Below are 21561 nucleotides of genomic sequence, written 5' to 3' on the forward strand. Positions count from 1 at the left end.
GCAGAATTCTGAAATAGAATACATATACATAATTTAAGCATTTACATTTAAATGCATGACATTCTTTTAATTTCTACATAGCCTAAGAACTTCACTCATGCCACACAAAAACTATGCCAGGATTTTCTTAAATAGTCAAACAAACATTTGGACTTTGGATTTTTGTACTTCTCTGGTTTTAGTTAGATGCAAAGGCGTTATTTTTTTTGCCTTGAAAAACCACAGTAGAAATAAAAAGCGCTGATTTATAAGATAAGCAACAGCATGGATACTGATTTGTATTCGTTGTTTTGCTTCCGGCATTCATCACGGCTACTGCGCTCGTTTTATATCATGATTTTACAATTGTTCAAAAGAAAAAGCTGATGGTAGAGATATTCTAACTTTATAAAAGCCTATTTATTCCAACTGTTTGTGTTTAATGCTCATTTCTCTACAGGAGAAAAGAAAAAAGAAAAAAAAAAGCAAGTCAGTCTGGGGGCTTCCCTGGTGGCTCAGATGGTAAAGAATCTGCCTGCAATGCCGGAGACCCAGGTTCAATCCCTGGCTCTGGAAGATCCCCTGGAGAAAGGAATGGTTGCCCACTCCAGTATTCTTGCCTGGAGAATTCCACGGACAGAGGAGCCTAGTGGGCTACAGTCCATGGGGTTGCCGAGTCTGACATGACTGAGCGACTGACACTTTCACTTAGGGTACCTACATTTTTTTTTTCTACAGAAAATGTGCTTATAGTCATTTTACTGAGACTAAGAAAAATAAAAGGTATACTGAATATTTTGGTTTACAATGTGAAATAAGACAAATTGGCTATATGGAATCCTCTGGTTCTAGCATTAAAGATATCTTGCTCACCTAGAGAGAGAGAGAAAAAGCAACTGAGCCAATACTAATAGGAACCCAATTCTCTGTGTGAATCTCAGGGAGAAATAAGTCAATCAAGAAAAACAAGGTTCCAAACTTCTGAGCTGGCTACATAATTTCAAGAAATGAAAGCATTTTCCCTTGCTATATGTGCAAAAATTGAGCTTTAAAATAAACTGAGACAAATCCGTAAAATAAGAGAAAAGTTTCTTAGCAGGCTGAGGGTTTAATAGATCTAAAGGCAGATAAATAAAACCGCTGTACTTTATTTTCACTTGTTTGACCATGCAGCAAGTGGGATCTCGGTTCCCTGGCCTGGGATAGAAGCTGTGCCCCTACAGTGAGGCAGAGTCAGCCCCTGGATTGCCAGGGAAGTCCCAAAACCCCTGTACTTTTAAAAGCTTAGTTAAATTACCATAAAACTATTTAAAGAACATACGTTAAAGAATTACTAATTACCAAAAGTAAAAATTAGAGAAGTTACCAAATCCAACTAATGAAACTATTCATACAGCATCCATCCTGTCAGGACTTAGGTGTGCTCATAAACTCTTACACCTTGTTAACCACAACAGAGGTAAGAAAGCCAAACACAAAGCTGTATGACAGGCATTTACATTTTGTTTAATTACTTTCATAACTACCACTTTATGCATAAATAATATGCATAAAACATCTAAAAACTCATTTCTAGCCTACATTTTACCATTTTATTCAAGCTTATGTGGTTTAACACTCCTCCTCCAACAGATAAACATCATCTGAAATGGCTTCAAAGATCACTTAAAAATGCTGAAAAATTAACACAAACTTTTACTGTAACAAAGCATCTCAAGCTTTAATATGCATAGGACTCATCGATGGAATCTGTTAAAAAGCAGATTTAGATTCAGCTGGTCTGGTATACGCCTGAAATTCTGGTCCATACACAACACATGAAAAGCAAGGGGCTTCCCTCGTGGCTCAGAGGTGAAGAATCCACCTGCCAGTGCGGGAGACACAGGGTTAATCCGTGATCCAGGAAGATCCCACATGTCACGGAACAACTAAGCCCATGTAGCACAGCTATTAAGCCTGACCTCTGGAGAGCCGGAGCCCCAGCTACTGAAGCCACGTGCGTAGAGCCGTGCTCTGCAACAAGAGAAGCCTGGGCACCGCAACCAGAGAGACCACTCACTGCAGCTAGAGAAGAGTCTGAGCAGCAACCAAGACCCAGTACAGTCAAAACAAAGAAATAAAATTATGTACAGAAAAGTAAGGGTTTACAGCAGTTAGTGGTCAGACTTAACTAGTACCACTACTTGGTAACATTTACTTTCATACAAAAAACCTAGTGAAAAATGTTCTCTGGAAGGTTGATGAACGTGACATTCATACAGATTTCTGAAGTATTAAAGACTATTAAATATATATTATACTCACAAAATTATCAGAAGTAGCAGATTTAGCTGTTCCATTGGAAACTGTTTTTGAGGCTCTTAATTTTATTCCTTCAGCTGTAATGAGAAACATTATAGAAATACATAAAATTATAAAATAACATTTTCCTTTGTAGCCTCACATTTGCTGCTGCTGCTGCTAAGTCGCGTCAGTCGTGTCCAACTCTGCAACCCCATAGATGGAAACCCACCAGGCTCCCCGTCCCTGGGATTCTCCAGGCAAGAACACTGGAGTGGGTTGCCATTTCCTTCTCCAACGCATGAAAATGGAAAGTGAAAGTGAAGTCGCTCAGTCGTGTCTGACTCTTAGCAACTCCATGGACTGCAGCCCACCAGGCTCCTCCGTCCATGGGATTTCCCAGGCAAGAGTCCATATTTCTAGTCCATGGGATTTATCAATATTTCAATATTGATAATATTGAACAATATTCAATATTTATCATATATCGATAAAAATATCAATATTTCCCATCCATGGGATTTCCCAGGCAAGAGAGTCCTCACATTTTATAACTCTATAAAGAGACTTCTAATTTCAAAAACCTATGATATTGGAATTAATTTGGCACTAGTAAAAGACAACAAACTGGTTCCAAATCAGGAAAGGAGTATATATTGTCTGTATAAAAGCTGTATATTGTCACCCTGCTTATTTAACTTATATGCAGAGTACATCATGAGAAACGCTGGGCTGGAAGAAGCACAAGCTGGAATCAAGATTGCCGGGAAAAATATCAATAACCTCAGACATGCAGATGACACCACCCTTATGGCAGAAAGTGAGGACGAACTAAAGAGCCTCTTGATGAAAGTGAAAGAGGAGAGTGAAAAAGTTGGCTTAGCTCAACATTCAGAAAACTAAGATCATGGCATCCAGTCCCATCACTTCATGGCAAATAGATGGGGAAACAGAGCAAACAGTGACAGACTTTATTTTCTGGGCTCCAAAATCACTGCAGCCATGAAATTAAAAGATACTTGCTCCTTTGAAGGAAAGTTATGACCAACCTAGGCAGCATATTAAAAAGCAGAGACATCACTTTGCCAACAAAGGTCTGTCTAGTCAAGGCTATGGTTTTTCCAGTGGTCATGTATGGATGTGAGAGTTGGACTATAAAGAAAGCTGAGCACTGAAGAATTGATGCTTTTGAACTGTGGTGTTGGAGAAGACTCTTGAAGAGTCCCCTGGACTGCAAGGAGATCAGTCCTGGGTGTTCATTGGAAGGACTGATGTTGAAGCTAAAACTCTAATACTTTGGCCACCTGATGCGAAGAGCTGACTCATTTGAAAAGACCCTGATGGCTGGGAAAGATTGAGGGCAGGAGGAGAAGGGGACGACAGAGGATGAGATGGTTGGACAGCATCACCAAACCAATGGACATGAGTTTGAGTACACTCTGGGAGTTGGTGAGGATAGGGAGGCCTGGCGTGCTGCAGTCCATGGGGTCGCAAAGAGTTGGACATGACTGAGCTGATTGACAAGTACATTCTTCAAAGTGTTATTGCATTGGTAAAATAATCTGAAGCAACAACAAAATCCACTGAACAATATGTGCTGCTTTATTTCTGGACTCTTCTGTTTAAGTTTTCTGACATTTAATCTCCTAATTTATTAATCTATCTCTTGGACTCTATTCGATACTCTGATACATCTCTGTCCTTCTGCCAATACCATACTGTCTTGATTAGTATAACTTGAAATTTTTGTCTTGAAATCAGAGTTAAGTCCATTAATTTCATTTTATTTAGACATAATTCCCACAGCATAAATGCACCATTTTGAAGGGTACACATCTGTGGATTTCAGGACAGTCACGAAATTATGCAATCATCACCACTATTAATTTCAGAAGGTTTTCATCACCACCTCCCATACCCATTAGCAGTCATTCTCAATTTACTCCTTCCACCAGCCCCTGCTGCTGCTGCTGCTGCTAAGTCGCTTCAGTCGTGTCCGACTCTGTGTGACCTCACAGATGGCAGCCACCAGGCTCCGCCATCCCTGGAATTCTCCAGGCAAGAGCACCGGAGTGGGTTGTCATTTCCTTCTCCAATGCATGAAAGTGAAAAGTGAAAGTGAAGTTGCTCCGTCGTGTCCGACCCTCAGCAACCCCATGGATCACAGCCTACTAGGCTCCTCCGTCCATGGGATTTTCCAGGCAAAAGTACTGGAGTAGGGTGCCATTGCCTTCTCCGACCAGCCCCTAGCAGACACTAATCTATTTTCTATCTCCATGGATTGATCTATTCTGGACTTTTCACATAAATAGCATCATATAACGTACAATCTCTCGTAATTTATTTCTTTCACTTAGCATAATGCTTCAAGATCTACGTTGTAATTACGAGCACGATTAGGCTCTTCCAGATCTTTTGTATTTCCATATATATTTTAAAGGGTTTCCATTGTGGCTCAGTGGTAAAGAATCCACCTGCCAATGCAGGAGACACAGATTGAATCCCTGGGTCGGGAAGATTCCCTGGAGAAGGAAATGGCAACCTACTCCAGTATTCTTGCCAGGGAAATCCCATGAACAGAGAAGCCTGGCAGGCTGCAGACCATAGAGTTAGATACGACAACAAAAACAAATTTTAAATCTGCTTAACCATTGTTTTAAAAGTCAGCTAGACTTACAATTGGGATTGTACTGAATCTATTTTACATATCAATTGGGGAAGTGATGGGTTAATAATACTGAGCTATAATTCATAAACATGTTAAAGCTCTACACTCACCTCTAATTTCTCTTGGCGCTGTTTTGTATTCTTCAGTGCAGTTTTGCACATTTTTTCCATTAAATTTATTCTTAAATATTTTATTTTTGAAGCTACTGTAAATCATATTTTAAATTTCATTTAAAAAGTATTTCCAGTTGGTATGTAAAAAAACAACTAATTTCTGTGTATTGGACATACATCTTATGTTTCTGTTTTATTCAGTTATTAGCTCTGTTGTGTTTTTTTCCTATAGATTTCTTAGGCTTTTCTACACACATAACCCTGCTGTCTACCAATGCAAACAGATTTCCTTCTTTCCACGCTTCATGCCTTTGTATTCTTCGGGCTGGTCTGTGGGCTTTGCCTTTCTTGACCTCCTGTTGTGAAGTTGAGTCACAGTGGTGAGCAGTTATCTCTGTACCTGGTTTCCAGTCTTGGAAGAAAATTCACCATTTCACCACTAAGTATGATTTCAGGTGTGGTGTTTTTTCATACTATTCTATAATTTGTTTGCTAAGTGGATTGCTTTTATATTAAAAAAAAATGAGTAGGTACTGAACTCTGTGATACGTGTTTCTGTACCTATTGAGATAATTACGTCATTTTACTTCCTTATTTTTTAGTTGAATTACATTGATTGATTTCCAAATGTTAAAACAGCCTTGCAACTCTGGAGTGAAGTCCACTTGACAATAATGACCTTTCAATACTGTGCTAGATTTTATTTACTCATGTTTTTAAAGAAATATTATGTCTCTACTCATAAGTGATATTGGCCTGTAACTTTTTCTTTTTTGTCTTTGTTCGATTTTGGCATTTGAGTTGTGCTGGCCTCATAAAATTCGTTAGGAAATATTCTTACCAGCTCTATGTTCTGAAGAATTTGTGTAAGATTAGAATGTTTCTTCCTTAAGTATCTGAAGGTTAGTTAAGCCATTTGGGTCTGGTGCTTTATGGGAAGATTTTAAACTTCAATCCAATTTCCTTAAGAGATATAGGGCTATTTCAATTTAGTGGCATAGGGTTAGATTAGGGTAGTTTCTTAAGTGTATTTTTCAAGGAATTTGTTCATTTTATCCAAATGCCCAATTTCTTCATAATACCCCTGACCTACTTTCTTACTATAATAATGTCTTTCTATTTTTCCAGTGTTGGAAATTTGTCTTGCTATATTGTTTGTCTCTATTTCTGGTTTAGATTACCTAGAGGCTAATCCATTTGTATTCATCATTTCTAAAAGAAACTACATTTGGCTTTGTTGATTTTCTCTCTCTCTCTCTGTTTTCTATTTCATTGATGTAGACAGTTCACTTGATTATTTCCTTCCTTCTAACTACTCCAGTTTAATTTGCCACTGTTTTACTAGCTTCTCAAGATGGAAACACATCATCACTGATTTTATATGTCTTTTTTTTTTCTTGGTAATATAGACACTTAGAGCTATTAATTTTCTAAGAATTGGCTTAGTTGCATCCTATAAAATGTGATGTTTTGTTTTTATTATCACTTTATTATGAAATACTTAATATTCCTTCGATCCATGAGTTACTTAGAAATGTATTATTTAATTTCTAAACATTTATTTTGTAGATATACTGTTATGCATCTAATTTAACCATTGTGACCATAAACACTCTGTGATTATAACTACTGAAATATATGGAGACATTTTTAATGGCCGCTCACATGGGTTATTTTATGTAATGCAGACTTGAACACTTATCTTCAGTTGCTAAATGTAATGTTCTATAAACATCAATCAAATCAATAAGGTCAATGGCCTTATTCAGTTCTTGTACATTGTTACACATGTTTTCATGTCTTATTAATCACTGAAGAGAAAGTGTTAAATATCAACTTATTTGTATCTTTCTTTAGAGCTTCAAAATTCATGAATCAAAATTTGATATTAGATATCATTAGATATATACACATTTAGGACTACAATGTCTTCTTGATAACTTCACCCTTTTATCATTAAGAAGTGACACTACACAGCCACACTAGCTTTCTGATGCTTACTGTTTTCATGGTTTATCTTTTCCCATACTTTCAACCTTTCTGTGACATTTTTGAGGTGTCTCTTGTAAACATCACACAGCTGAGTTTCATATAATTTTTTAACAATCTGACAATCTCTTCCTGTTGAGTATTTAGTCCACTTGCATTTATTTTAAGTATCAAAATAGGTTACTTAAGTCTATTTTGCTTTAGTATTCAAATTTGCTTTACTACTTTATTAAGAACTATAATACAATATTGATTTCATTTACTTCATGTCTACATGTTATAAATCTCACATTATTTTTGCTACAAAAAGTTAGTTGACTTTTAAAAGATTTTTTTAAAAAACAGTGACTTTTTATATTTCTCCATGTATGTACTATTTTCAGTGCTTTTCCTTCAGTCAGTTTCATTTTTGTTTCTTGATCAATTTTGGAAATCTTCTGGCCAATATTTTTTCAAATATTCTTTATGCCTCATTCTTCCTCTTCGAGAGCTCCATTATGTACCTGTTAGACTGCTTAATCGGAGAAGGCAATGGCACCCCACTCCAGTACTCTTACCTGGGAAATCCCATGGATGGAGGAGCCTGGTGGGCTGCAGTCCATGGGGTCGCTCAGAGTCGGACACGACTGATCGACTTCACTTTCACTTTTCACTTTCTTGCACTGGAGAAGGAAATGGCAACCCACTCCAGTACTCTTGCCTGGAGAATCCCAGGGACGGGAGCCTGGTGGGCTGCCATCTATGGGGTCCCATAGAGTCGGACAGGACTGACATGACTTAGCAGCAGCAGACTGCTTAATACTGTCTTTCTGGTCACAAAAATTAGTTCATTTTGTTTCTAGCCTTTTGTCTCTGGTTTTCAGTTTGAAAAATTTCTTTTGCTTTGTCTACAGATGCTATTACTTGGTTGTATCCAATTTGCTTGTCTACTGTTAATCCTACTTTATGGATTTACTTCAGATGTTCTGCTTCCCTGGTGGCTCAGAGGGTAAAGCGTCTGCCTGCAATGTGGCAGACCCGGGTTCAATCCCTGGGTCGGGAAGATCCCCTGGAGAAGGAAATGGCAACCCACTCCAGTATTCTTGCCTGGAGAATCCCATGGATGGAGGAGCCTGGTGGGCTACAGCCCACAGGGTCACAAAGTGTTGGACGTGACTGAGTGACTTCACTTCCACTTTCTTTCCGATATCCTATATTTAGTATTTTTATCTGGTTCTTCTTCTTCTTTTTTTGGTTTAGTTTCCATGTCTCTCCTGAAATTTCTCTTGCCTTCACCCATCTATTCCTACAGATTCTTTGTTGTTGTTGTTCAGTCGCTAAGTTGTGTCCGACTCTTTGCAACCCTATGGACTGCAGCACACCAGGCTTCCCTATCCTTCACCATCTCCCAGAGTTTTCTCTAACTCACGTCCACTGAGACAGTGATGCCATCCAACCATCTAATCTTCTGCCTCCCCCTTCTCCTCTTGCCCTCAGTCTTTCCCAGCATCAGGGTCTTTTCCATGAGTCAGGTCTTCGCATCAGGTGGCCACAGTACTGGAGCTTCAGCTTCACCATCAGTCCTTCCAATGAGTATTCAGAACTGATTTCCTTTAGGAGGGACTGGTTTGATCTCTTTGCTATCCAAGGAACTCTCAATACTCTTCTTTAGCACCACAGTTTGAAAGCACCATAGATTCTTTAACATATTTATGACAATTATTTTTAAAGTCTTTCTTGTTAATTGTAACATCTGGGCCATTTCTAGGTCACTATTGACTGATTTTTCCCTTAACTATGGGTCACAGTTTGCAGTTTCATTCCGTGTCTAGTAATTTATCATTGTATATGGGACATTGAGAATGGTATCTTATAGATTCTGGATTCCCTTATCTCTGAGAAGTGTTTTGTTCCAGAAGGCATTCAGATTATGGCTGGATCACTTTAATCTTTGGGGGACATGCTTTCAGATTTTATTAGGGTTTATTTCAGTTTAGCTCTAGTCCTAGGGTAAATTTCAGTGGTCCCAGACTGTGGTCTTTATTTCTAAGAAGTAGCCCTTGAATTTCAAACTCTGCAGTGGGCATGTGCTGAAATTTCTGTTCTGCTTCTTAACCAAACAGCTATTGTTTTCCCCCTGGCCTTTTGGAGTCTCAAAATGCCCCTTTCAGGCATCAGACAAGATTAGAGAGACTTTTTAAAGACTGTGGAATTTCTTCCTCTGTGGCTCTCTTTTCTTTTCCCTCAATTTCCAGGCATTCTTACAGCCCCAAGCTTACTCTCCAATTCCTTGCATCAGTGAGATTACACCTATCTGCTTGAGCTCCAGCCTGTCTCATTGACTGGGCACACACTCTGGACTGAAGCTCTACAAATGTGGAACTTATTAAGTGCGGCTCTTTTCTTTCAACATGAAAGTTCCTCCAGTTTCTGCCTGCCTTTCATTGCTCTCCAGTGCCTTTAAACAATTAATTAAAAAAAAATTCTGTCCAGAGTTTATTCTAGCTATCAGCAGGAAGACTGTCCAACACAATTCATTCCATCATTACTGGAGCCAAAACCAACACACTGAATTTTAATATCTCTGCTACGAGAAATTTAGCAATCATCATTAAGAAGATTTATCAATATTATTTGGGAGCTAAGTACAATATATACCAAATCAGTCTTGTGGAAAACAAGTGTACTGACTTCAATCCTTAGACATGAAGAGCACACAAAAGCTCCAGCTACAGTAACAATCTGGAAAATTTAATCACTGACTTTTCTTCTTGTGACTGTCGACTGTAATAGAGCTTTCCTCAGACACAGTCTTAAAAATATTTTACAGGAAAAAAGTGTTGCTGACCTTGCATCACAGGTAGAGACACAGTATTTTTTTGTTACAATAGATACAATGGTTATTTAGTAAGAAAACATATCACTCACTTAAATTTTCAGATGCTACCATGAATTCTTCAATTTCATCATCAGAATCATCTATTAAAGGCATGAAGGCATATCTAAATAAAAAACAAGGAGCAGTTTTACTAGCGTGTTTAAACCTGTTCAATGCTCAGTTTACACCTGAAACAGTCATTCCAGGGACCCCTCTTCCCTCTTCCTGCGGGGAGACCCCTTTCTCCCCCGTATCTCTCCTTTCACTGTCTTCCTTCTGTTATATTTGTCTCCCCACTTGACTGTATACCTCTTAACAGCAACAACTACTTCTCTGGTTTCTGTAAATGCTTTTCTAACATTGTAGCAGAAGATGAACAAAATCCTTGCCCAACTATGTAAGATACCTCTGATTATTTGCTGATGGTCTCCACAAAAACATTATTACAATAAGAATAAGTGAGAAAAGGAAGCTCCAAAATGCATCATCAACCCAGCGTTCCATCCAGTCCTAGAACAAGGATGATTCAAACAGGAAAAGTTAATTTTTGATAAACAGATTTCCCACTGAAATAGTATATAATGACAAGTACTAATGAAATCCTTCCAACCAGTAAGTCTTCAAAAAAAATGAGCACATGTTTTTTCAAGAAACATAAAAACTAAGAAATTCTATCTTAAAATCCATATTAATGCTTAGTTGAGCCTTATAATCAATCCAGTGAATAAAACCCTAACAAATTAAACAGTATCATGAAAAGAATTAGAGCTGAAAAGGGCTTCAGAGGTCAATTAATTTATTTTCTAGACAAGAAGAGTTTCTTCTCTCGTGAAATTTTCCCTAAGGCAGCATTAGTCCAGGGTTTTCACAGGGCTCTTTATAATTATATAGAACTAGCAAGGAGATCAAACCAGTCCATCCTAAAGGAAATCAACCCTGAATATTCACTGGAAGGACTTATGCTAAAGCTGAAGCTCCAATACTTTGGCCACCTGATTGGAAGAGCTGACTCACTGGAAAAGACCCTGAGTCTGGGAAAGAATAAGGGCAGGAGAAGGGGAGCAACAGAAGATGAGACGGTTGGATGGCATCATCGACTCAAAGGGCGTGAGTTTGAGCCAACTCTGAAAGATAGTGAAGGATAGGGAAGCCTGGCGTGCTGCAGTCCATGGGGTCGCAGAGTCAGACTTGGCGACTGAACAACAACCAATATAGAACTAGAGGCTATTTCCAAATCAAGAAATCCCCAGAAGGGCCTTTTATATTTTCAGTCTAAGAAATATATCTTCTAACTAGAGAATCCAAGGAGAATATCTCCTGAATGTTCATGATGAGTATACTATAAACATGTATAAAATCCTAGGAACATGTCGGGCTTAAGATTTAGAATCCCACTTAGATACAAAGCAACCCGGTCACACTGTGTGCTGGAAGAAAACGATTTCCTGTTACCTTAGACTATTCAGGGAGAGGATTCCTTTTCAGAATACAACAAAAGAAGCTGAGAAAAGGGCAAAATTGGAAACGGAGATTTAGGAGGAACTTTGTTTCAGACTTGTTTAAAGGAGACAAATGTTTTTCTAATCTTGCACAAAATAATTCCAAGTAAATGGAATATGTCTATTACAATTATCTTGGTCTACAAACACAAACTAAACTCTTCAAACTTACACAAAATAAAAGAGTACAATTAAAAATGAAAACTGTTTACATAGGAAGATTATACTTACTGATTGACATTTTGCAAACCTAAATGTCTTAGTTGTCCACACCATAAACACTACAGATGCTGAAACACACCAAAAAAAAAAAAAAAAAGTCAACCTCTGAAGGGACATGTACAATACTAAAATAATTTATTATAAAAGAAAATCAGATAACTTACCCAGTATGGCAAAGATGAGGGTATTTGTAAAGTGCCTGTATAAAGAAAATTTTACTGTGTTCTTTCTTAGCCTGAGAGTCTTCATAGTTTGTGCCAAACTTATAAAAATGTGAAAAAGAGTTAAGGGAAAAATTTTAAATAATAATACATAGTTAAGATTAAAAATGAAATAAGAATCTTCTGCTACATTTCCAAAACTACTGCTACACAGAGTCCCTGTAATTTAAAACTAATAAAAACACAGAAAATGTCTTCTCCACTAACGTATAATCACGATAGCAATTTTATTACAGATTTTGTTGTACAATGTGCCACTGTCTGAACTAAGTAAACAAACTTGAAGGAAAAAGAACGTAAGGACGAGACCTACGTTGTGTTCCTTCAGTGCCAAGTTCTCGAAACACAGGACAGAGCAGGACACAGACTAAATGCTAGGTGCAGACGCCATCAGGACGTGCCATTCGGCTTGTGGTTTTCTGTCTCCGTTTCTTATTTTTTTGTTTCTGGTCTATTCTCATTCTACACTCTGAATGATCATAATTAAGAAGTCATGTCATCTATCAATTCCATTTTACAAATTAAAAAAAAAAATCTGAAATATGTCAAGTAAAATAAATCTGGACTTGGGTAAGGAGAGAATTTATTCAAGAGATTACTGCAGTATGGAGAATATTCTGACAGTAAGATCTGTAGGAGTCCCAAAGGCCAGGCAGGGAAGGGCTTTGCTTTTATTACTGTTGTTGTTGCTTAGTTGGAAGTCATGTCTGACTCTTACGCAATCCCACGGACTATAGCTGGCCAGACTCCTCTGTCCATGGGATTTTCCAGGAAAGAATACTGGAGTGGGTTGCCATTTCCTTCTCCAGAAGATCTTCCCAACCCAGGGTTCGAACCTGCATCTCTGGCATTGGCAGGCGGGTTCTTCACCACTAAGCCACCAGGGAAGCCCTTTGCTTTTGTAAGGAGGTGTAGATAGGACTCGAGAGTGGCAGGTGTGGGCAGGGGGTGGCCTGACAGGCCAGTTGCTCGGGGTTATGACTTTCCTTGAGGCCTGTAGGTTCTCAGGAAGGGCTGTGAAAGAGGGCTGCGGGTGGATGAAAGCTCAGGGACCTGGGGGAAGGAGAAGGCTTAGTCAGTTTGGTGCGGTCTGACTTTTTGTCCAGATTAGTCAGTAGGTATACAGGTTTGTATCTGGCCTTGTCGTAAGTAAACAAGGGAACACCTGGGAAGCTCACTGAAGTCCCATGGGGAAAGGCAGCTTTTAAGCCTTTTCCCAAACACCAAAGGGTGGAGGCTGTCTTCGGGGTGGCTATTTTCCAGCAGTACAGGGCTCAGGTAAACAGTGACATTGTCAGATATGAAGAAGCAGAGAGAGACCTGTCCACTGGCTCCTCAGCAGTGAGGCTGTGCTCAAGCCAGAGCTCTGTAAACATGGGCAGCTTTCTCTGCAGCCTGCCAAGCCCTGTGTAGGGATTACCCACTGAACATACATCACAGAGCTGAGCAAAGGGGAATGTAAGTGGCACATTTTAGATTTATTTATGCCTCCTCTTTAAATTCCCAATACTTCATTAATCAAAAACTTCATTTTAGTCCTAAAACTACCAAAGCTGCTTTTCAATTTTTCTGTGTTCCGTCGCTTCAGTCATGTCTGACTCTTTGTGATCCCATGGACCCATAGCCTGACAGGCTCCTCTTTCCATGGGATTCTCCCAACAAGAATACTGGAGTGGGTTGCCATGCCTTCCTCCAGGGGATCTTCCTAACCCAGGTATTAAACCTGTGTCTCCTGCATTGCAGGTGTGTTCTTTACCACTGAGGCGAAGAGCTGACTCATTGGGAAAGACCCTGATGCTGGGAAAGATTGAGGGCAGGAGGAGAAAGGAAGACAGAGGATGAGATGGTTGGATGGCATCACCAATTCAATGGACTTGAGTTTGAGCAAACTCTGGGAGATGGTGAAGGACAGGGAAGTCTGATGTGCTGCAGTCCATGGGGTCACAAAGAGTTGGACACAATTTAACAAATGAATAACACAAATGACCCATTAAGTTGCAACAGAAGATCAATTTGTATCAGAACACAATTCAACCAATTAAGGTTGCTGTCAGGACCTACAGACATGGAAATACACGTTATTCAATAAACATGATCAAGACCCAATACTCTTAAAGCAGTAATGAAAGCATGCAGGCCCCACCACCCTGACGGGAGAGTCACCTTGCACGTGCTGCTGCTGTGGTTGGAAAAGGATATCCACCAGCACAAGCCAGAATCAAGAAGAGACAGAGGGAGGCTGGCCAGAAGCACAAGGTCAGAATCATTTGCCTGCAGCAAAAGAGCAAAAAATAAAATAAAATAAAACAAACAAGCAGGAAAAGAGAGGCAGGAGGCAACAGCTTTTTAGCATTTTCAGGCTATTTTTTCTATTACTGTAGGTAGAATCAGATTCTTACAGAAGAAGCTAGATTAGGTTCATTGAAAGCAAAGGAAGCATGGTCAAGATTCCAACATTTGATTCTGTCAGGATGTGGTCCTGCTTCTTTGCTTGTCATTGGTAATCATTTAGGAAACCCACTACCTCTGTGTACAGAGAAAGTGGACTCTTCATCTCAGTAATGAAAACTACAGAATAGCAATCTAAGAGCAGACATCAGAAATTCAGGTTGAACTTCCTTTCCTCTCACCATAAAATGCAAACCAAGGGAATTTCAATTTCTGGATATCTTTATGACTTTGATCTCTAACATCTTAATTAAAAATATCAATAATTGAGCAAGCTAAATCTTCCCCCTTATTTTCTGTATCTCCCCGCCTGAATCTGGCTCGTGACGTGTTGGACCAAAGCCAAAGTTATCCATAACGATGGCAAGTTACCCTCATTCAAATCCAGATGGAATTAGAGCCTTTTAGCCACTTTTCTCTGGAATTTTTGGCCAATTTGCATGACTGTGTGTTTTTCCCAATGAACTACCTTATGGGTGGTTAAGAGCAAGAATTCTTTGAAACACACATGTGTAAATGACCAGAAGAAAAGATAACATAGGTTTTTAAAATGCAAAGTCTGTAGCTCAAGTAGTTGATGGAGGAACACATGCTCCCTCACATAAGCATACCCAAGCTTAGAAATAAGATAATTCCAAACCGAACAGATATCTTAAGCTCATTTTCTAAACATGCAATGACAGAAGAGAAGACACGAAGGCTGGCGATGGCAATGCTGAGCCCTGCTAGTAGCTAGTCTGCCTGTGTGCTCAGTCGCAGTCGTGTCCAACTCTTAATGACCCCATGGACTCTAGCCTACCAGACTCCTCTGTCTGCGGGATCCTCCTGGCAAGAACAGTGGAGTAGGTTGCCATTTCCTCCTCCACAGGATCTTCCTGACCCAGGGATCAAACCCAAGTCTCTGGCATTGGCAGGCGGATTCTTTACCACTGAGCCACCAGGGAGACCCAGTAGCTAGGTCACCTCCCCTGCAGTTGTACTTGCTCAGCTCCCAGGGTAAAGTCGTAATCACTGGACCGCAAGTCCTCTGACGCATTTTTTAAAAAGTCATCCTCGAGTTCTCTTAGAAGATTTGATCATGCCATTCACCTGTGCAGCTTCAACTCCTTGATACTTTCCGCCTTCGAAGAACTCTAAACTCTTAAGCATGTCCTTCTGTCTTTCCCTTCTGGCCCCACCTTCTAAGATTCTCCCACACGTGGTACTCACAGGCAAGCTGGTTTGAGATATTCTGCCACTGTCTCTATATTTTCTTGCTCCCAATAAGTTGGTCCCCTCATATCTTCCCAGAAGACTTTTCCCCCAGTTCTTTTCCTGTGCGTGCCTGCCAAGTTGCTTCAGTCGTGTCTGACTCTTTGTGACCCTATGGACTGTAGCCCACCAGGCTCCTCTGTCCATGGGCTTCTCCAGGCAAGAATACTGGAATGGGTTGCCGTGCCCTCCTTCAGGGCATCTTCCCAACCCAGGGATCGAACCTGCATCTCTTATGTCTCCTGCACTGGCAAGCGGGTTCTTTACCACTAGTGCCCCTGGGAAACCCTAATTCTTCTCCTAGTAAATTCCCATTTGTCCGTGCAGTCTCAATTTAAATGTCACCATCTCCGTGAAGTCTTTCTGGACTGTCAGCCTGCAATTAATTTCTCTTTCCTGTTTGCACAGCACCTCTGTAAAATGGCAATTATTATTGCTATGTTGCTCCTAGTTAAGTACTTGTCTCCTCTACCTGATTCCTCAGTATGTTCATTTAAGTTTGCTAAACTAATAGAAAAAATAAAGATATTTTTAAATTGAGGAATTGCTACTTTTTCATCTTCAACTAAATTCCTATAACGCATAATTATATGTCTCTCTGCTACTATTACAAATTAAAGATAATATGATTTTGATGACACAACAACAAACTACTTTAGGACACAGTAAAGGATATGAACCATACAAAAATGGAGTCAATAAGTGCTAAAATGATGTCACCAAGGACAACAGCTAAATGGTTAGAACCCTGAAAGACAAAAATAGGGAAAAAATCTGAACGTAAAAATTTCATTATAATAATCATCTGACGAAGAAAAACAGTTTATCTCCTCTCATCATTTTATAAAAGGCTATATAAAAGATTTTATTGCCTAACAGAATTGTATTTGAGCACATGGAATTTATCTGTTTTAGTAGCCACAAATGTTAGTTTGTCCTCAGCCTGTCTAGTGATAACGTAAAACTGCGCTATGGAGTGGCAAGCAAAACACAGCACGTCCCGCCCAACTCAGGTCAACCGTTTCTCTCTCTGCCCTCTCCTCACCAAACGCGCAGCCACGGCTTCTAAAGCAATGGGCTCCTCCTCCTCCCCTCGCAGGTGAAAGGATGTGAAAAAGGTAAAACAAGGAAGAGGAGCTGAAACCACAGCCTGGATGCACATGCTACTCAAGAGCTGACAGAGAATCACACCCAAAACCGCCACATCTAAGATGCTGACCACGTCAAAGTGTAAAGAAATACATCATCTACCTGTGGGATGTTTATCCTTTCTATTTTCTTCCCAGCAAAGATAAGCTTTCTATGAATTATGTATGTAAATAGAAAGTTCTTCACTGTTATGTAAAAGTAATAATAAATGCACCTTTCAAGGAGTCAGAGATGAAGAGAGGTGTCTCTAACCCAGAATGCACGTATGTCCAAGACACTGGAAGGAGGGTGAGGTTTTTAACATTATTGGACAAATGCCCGTCTTTAAAACGTCAGATCAAACTATGTGAAGTAAATGTATGTGGCAATGTACAGATTATTCACTCTGTGTACAATGGTCTGATTTCACTATCTAACCCAAAAGACGTCTTAGTAAAAATTACACAGTTCTCTGAATCAAAAATAGATAAATAAATAAATAATAAGCTCCTTAATCACTAAGTCATCATCAAACATATTAGGAAGGAAAACCAAGAGCTAGACATCTAGGGGTCTTCGCAGATACAAATACTCGCTCTTCTCTGGGGTGAACTACTGCTGCCCTGGCTGCCAGAGCCACTCCTCCCTAGAACACTACCTCCTCCTGGTTCCTCCACGAGTAGCGCCACTGAGTCCCCTCAATACTGAGCCCACCAGTCAGGGAAAATGGACAAGTACCTGACGCTTAAAAGAGCGAAGACATGCAATGTCTGCATGCTTAGAAGGTAAAATTAACTTTCTGCTCACTTACACATGTTTAAACGAAGGGTTAAGGAAGAAATGAACGTGTTCAGACTGTATAATGATAAAGATGAACATTCTTCATAAAGAATAACCATGAACGCTTTTGAGATGGGACTATTAATCATTCCTAGGGTGACACCAGGCAGTGCCTTCAAAAACCGTATCATTTTTAAACTGCTCTGGTTAGCCTTTTACTTTCAGGACATATTAAAAAAGAGAAACAGTCCACGGGGTGTGGGGGAAGTACTCAAAATTGGGCCCTTTTCACAAATTTCCTATCTTTAAAAATTCATCTCAGGAGATAAGAAAGTAAAGTCGTATTTCACAGCAACAACAAAAAAAAGTGCAAGTGGAATGATGCAGTTTTTACCCCAATGACTCTCATCACGCCTTCAACAGCCGCAAAGATAAAATAAAGAACCCCCAATCCAATGACCCGGTGCATGACGGTTCCTAGACGAGGCCTGGAATGAGGAGGAGGAAACAGGAAACAAGAAAAAGGTAAGTAAAGTGCGTCTGAGTACAGCAGCCGGCCCCGCTTCCAGCACCAAGGACGTCACCGTCCAGTCTCACCCGTCAGCTCCCACCACAGAGGGGTTCTGTTTAAAGCAGGCTATTCCCTGGGAACAAGGCAAAAACAGGCTCAGGAAAAACAGGCCTCCTTCTCTAGGACTTAAAACTGTATCGGTGCCTGTGAAACAACACTTAAAAAAATTATTTATTTTAAGTAATAAGCTCTTTGTTGCTGAGCCTGGGCTTTCTCTAGTTGCGGAGAGCAAGGGCTACTCTCTCGTTGTGATGTACGGGCTTCTCCTATTGCAGAGCACGGGCTCCAGGGCTCGCGGGCTTCAGCAGGTGCAGAGTAAGGGCTCAGTAGCTGCAGCTCCTGGCTCTAGAACACAGGCTCAGTAGTTGCAGAGCATGGGCTTGGCTGCGCTGTACCACGTGCGATCTTCCCGCAGCAGGGATTGAACCGGTGTCCCCTGCATTGCAAGGCAGATTCTTAACCACTGGACCACCAGGGAACTCTCGAGGCAACGTTTCTGAGACCAGGAGATTTTGCTGCTGAAATTCAAGCAGTATAATGAACATAACCCAAGTCCTATGTCTACAGAATGGATGAGAAGATTGATGAAACCTAGAAAGTGCCAAATTCTAAGGGTCACTGGCAGAACTAATCGTTTAAGTCTTTCACGAACATACATTGTAAACCATTCTGAGATGTGTCTTGTCAGAGATAATCCACTGATTGATTCTATGATGTGGGCAGAGAAAGAGCAGGATGTCAGGAAATCAAATCCCACCGCTTTCTCTCTCAATACCTCCAAACAAGAGTCCTAATAGACTTCAGCTTTCATTCTTCAAATTAAAAAGAATTAAAATAACAGTTTGGATTCTTTGAAAGTATAATTGAGTCAGGAATATGCAAAGATGATGATTTTTAGCAATTGGCAATTTGAAAATAGAACTGAAATTTCTGGGATTCCCTGGTGTCTAGTGGTTAGGACTCAGTGCATGCAATGCCAAGGCCCAGGTTTGATCCCTGGTCAGGGAGCTAGATCTCACATGCTGCAACTAAGAGTTCACATGCCACAACTGAAGATCCTGCATGCCGCAACTAAGATCCACCATAGCCAAGTAAATAAATATTAAAAAAAAAAGACGTAGCTGTGGTTCAGTGTGAAGGTTTGAGCTTCTGGGAATCAGAGTCTTAGGGAACAGACTCCTCCATGTTCACAACCAGGGACTCAAAAGTAAGAGGGAGAAAAGATCCTGATAGGATCTGCAGGGGATAGCCAGGCTTCAGACAAAAATTCTGGTGACCTGGGGTTTAGTCAGAGCATGCTCTCTTACAGTATCTCAAACACAATTATAACACGTAACTGTGCTGCCTAGGAAATAGAAAGTGACCCGCGCCTCAAGAATCGTTTTAAATTTTCCATTATCCTTAAAGTTGATTATTCATCTAATTATAAAAAGTTACTGGAACTTAGGATCTTTATTTGAGGAAAGTATAAAAGAGCAGGACTTCCCAGGTGGCATTTGTGGTAAAGAATTTGCCTGCCAATGCAGGAGAGTGGAGAGATAAGAGACGTGCTTTCAATCCCTGGCATGAGTACTGCAGTGGGTTGCCATTTCCTTCTCCAGAGGATCTTCCCAACCCAGGGATCGAATCCAGGTCTCCCACATTGTAGGCAGACGCTTTACCATCTGAGCCACCAGCAAAGTCTCCAGGGTCAGGAAGATCCCCTGGAAGAGGAAATGGCAACCCACTCCAGTATTCTTGCCTGGAGAATCCCATGAACAGAGGAGCCTGGCGGGCTACAGTCCACAGGCTCGCAAAGAGTCGCACACGACTGAAGCCACTGAGCACACATGCATAAAACAGCCAGTGCATGGAAATCCATTAAAGGCACTTCCCTGGTGGTCCAGTGGTTAAGAATCCACTTTTCAATGCAGAGGAGGGGGCACGACTTCGAAGCCAGGTCAGGGAACTAAGATCCTACATGCCTCGGGGCAACTAAGCCTGTGCCACAACTAGAGAGCCGGTGCGTTCTGGAGCCCTCACCTTAGAGCAGCCCATGCTGCAACAAAGACCCCAACCGCCACAACTAAGGCCTGACGCACCCAGATAATTAATTGATTAAAAAATGTAAAGTCCCTTAAAAAACACATCCTGGCAGGTATTTCCCTGTCCAGTTTCACAGCGGGTATCATGGAGACGGACGCTCACAGGGTGGAGGTGCGGTGTCTTTTCCACTTACTTTACGATGCCGTATCCCAAGCTCACGATGATCACCAGGAGGCGAGCCAGAGTCCTCTTAATCGCAGATATCAACTCCGCAAATATCAGTAACCCTTGAGCTGACGGGGAAGAAGGAAAACCATTTGCTCTGGGTCCACCTGGACGCCTGTCGCCAAGACTCTACACATGTACTCTTACAACTATATTCTGACCTCAGACGAATTAGCCATATTTAAATTTAAAGGTCATCTAATCTAATGCTGTTTGCAACCTCGGTGAAGGGGATTCTCCACCTCCTGAAGAACTCGCTCTGTATCAGATCAGCTCTATGGGGCACAGTCTCCTCAAGCTCCCCTCTGTTCTCACTCCCCCACTTGAGGCTAAAGAACTAGAGCTCCTTAGTAGCAGCAGTCACTCACTTTTGTCTGACTCTTTGCAATCCCCTGGACTGTAGCCTGCCAGGCTCGCTCCTCTATCCATGGAATTCTCCAGGCAAGAATACTGGAGTGAGTTGCCATCCCCTTCTCCAGGGGATCTTCCTGACCCTGGAGACTTCCCTGGTGGCTCAGACGGTAAAGAATCTGCCTACAATGTGGGAGACCTGGGTTCGATCCCTGTGTTGGGAAGATCCTCTGGAGAAGGAAATGGCAACCCACTCCAGTACTCATGCCTGGAAAATCCCATGGATGGAAGAGCCTGGTAGGCTACAGTCCGTGGGGTCGCAAAGAGTCGGATACGACTGAGCGACTTCACCTCACCTCACCTCACCTTCACCTCTCCAGGGGATCTTCCTGACCCAGGGATCGAACCCAGGTCTCCTGCATTGCAGATTCTTTACCATCTGAACCAGCAGGGAAGCCCAGACTCCCTTCCTGTCTTGTAAATACTTGAAAACCATAATGTCCTCAAGAGCTCATTTTTCTCCAGGTTGCCCCCTTCATTTACTGATTTCCGCTCCCATTGTGTGGTTGTCACAGGAAAAGAAACACCATGTTCCCTGCCCTTGTGAAGCCTGGACTCTGGGCAGGACAGAATGCAGCAAGAGCTGGAGGAAACACAGTCTGTGTCCCAGGATGGCAAGGAAAGCGACCTACACCTCATGGGGCAGGAAAAGCTTCTCAGAAGTGACATCTACACCAGGGTTTGAAGGCTGTTGTGGTTTAGTTGCTAAGTTGTCTCCAACTCTTTGCAACCCCATGGACTACAGCATGCCAGGCCTCCCTGTTCTTGACTGTCTCCCAGAGCTTGCTCAAACTCATGTCTGCTGAGTCAATGATGCCATCCAACCATCTGATCCTCTGTCAACCTGCTCCTCCTGCCTTCATTCTTTTCCAGTTTCAGGGTCTTTTCCAATGA

The 21561-nt window shown here is 41.0% G+C and overlaps 1 protein-coding gene across 3 annotated transcripts in view; it reads right to left on the reverse strand.

Annotated features, from left to right (window-relative positions):
* The window catches only part of TMEM87B (transmembrane protein 87B), a 49603-nt gene that overhangs the window by 6977 nt on the left and 21065 nt on the right, over positions 1-21561 (reverse strand). For 2 of the 3 annotated variants that reach the window (XM_027554513.1, XM_027554515.1), the window contains exons 9-16: positions 20225-20324; positions 17830-17923; positions 16204-16275; positions 11772-11880; positions 11617-11675; positions 10293-10396; positions 9937-10010; positions 2284-2357 (exon numbers count right to left, since the gene is read on the reverse strand). In XM_027554513.1, the coding sequence (XP_027410314.1) occupies positions 2284-2357; positions 9937-10010; positions 10293-10396; positions 11617-11675; positions 11772-11880; positions 16204-16275; positions 17830-17923; positions 20225-20324 (686 nt within the window). Of the gene's footprint in view, positions 1-2283; positions 2358-9936; positions 10011-10292; positions 10397-11616; positions 11676-11771; positions 11881-14027; positions 14100-16203; positions 16276-17829; positions 17924-20224; positions 20325-21561 lie in introns of all 3 variants that reach the window. The other variant, XM_027554514.1, reaches the window with a different exon arrangement.

The sequence above is a fragment of the Bos indicus x Bos taurus genome, chromosome 11 (assembly GCF_003369695.1).
Source record: "Bos indicus x Bos taurus breed Angus x Brahman F1 hybrid chromosome 11, Bos_hybrid_MaternalHap_v2.0, whole genome shotgun sequence".
Lineage (NCBI taxonomy): Eukaryota > Metazoa > Chordata > Mammalia > Artiodactyla > Bovidae > Bos > Bos indicus x Bos taurus.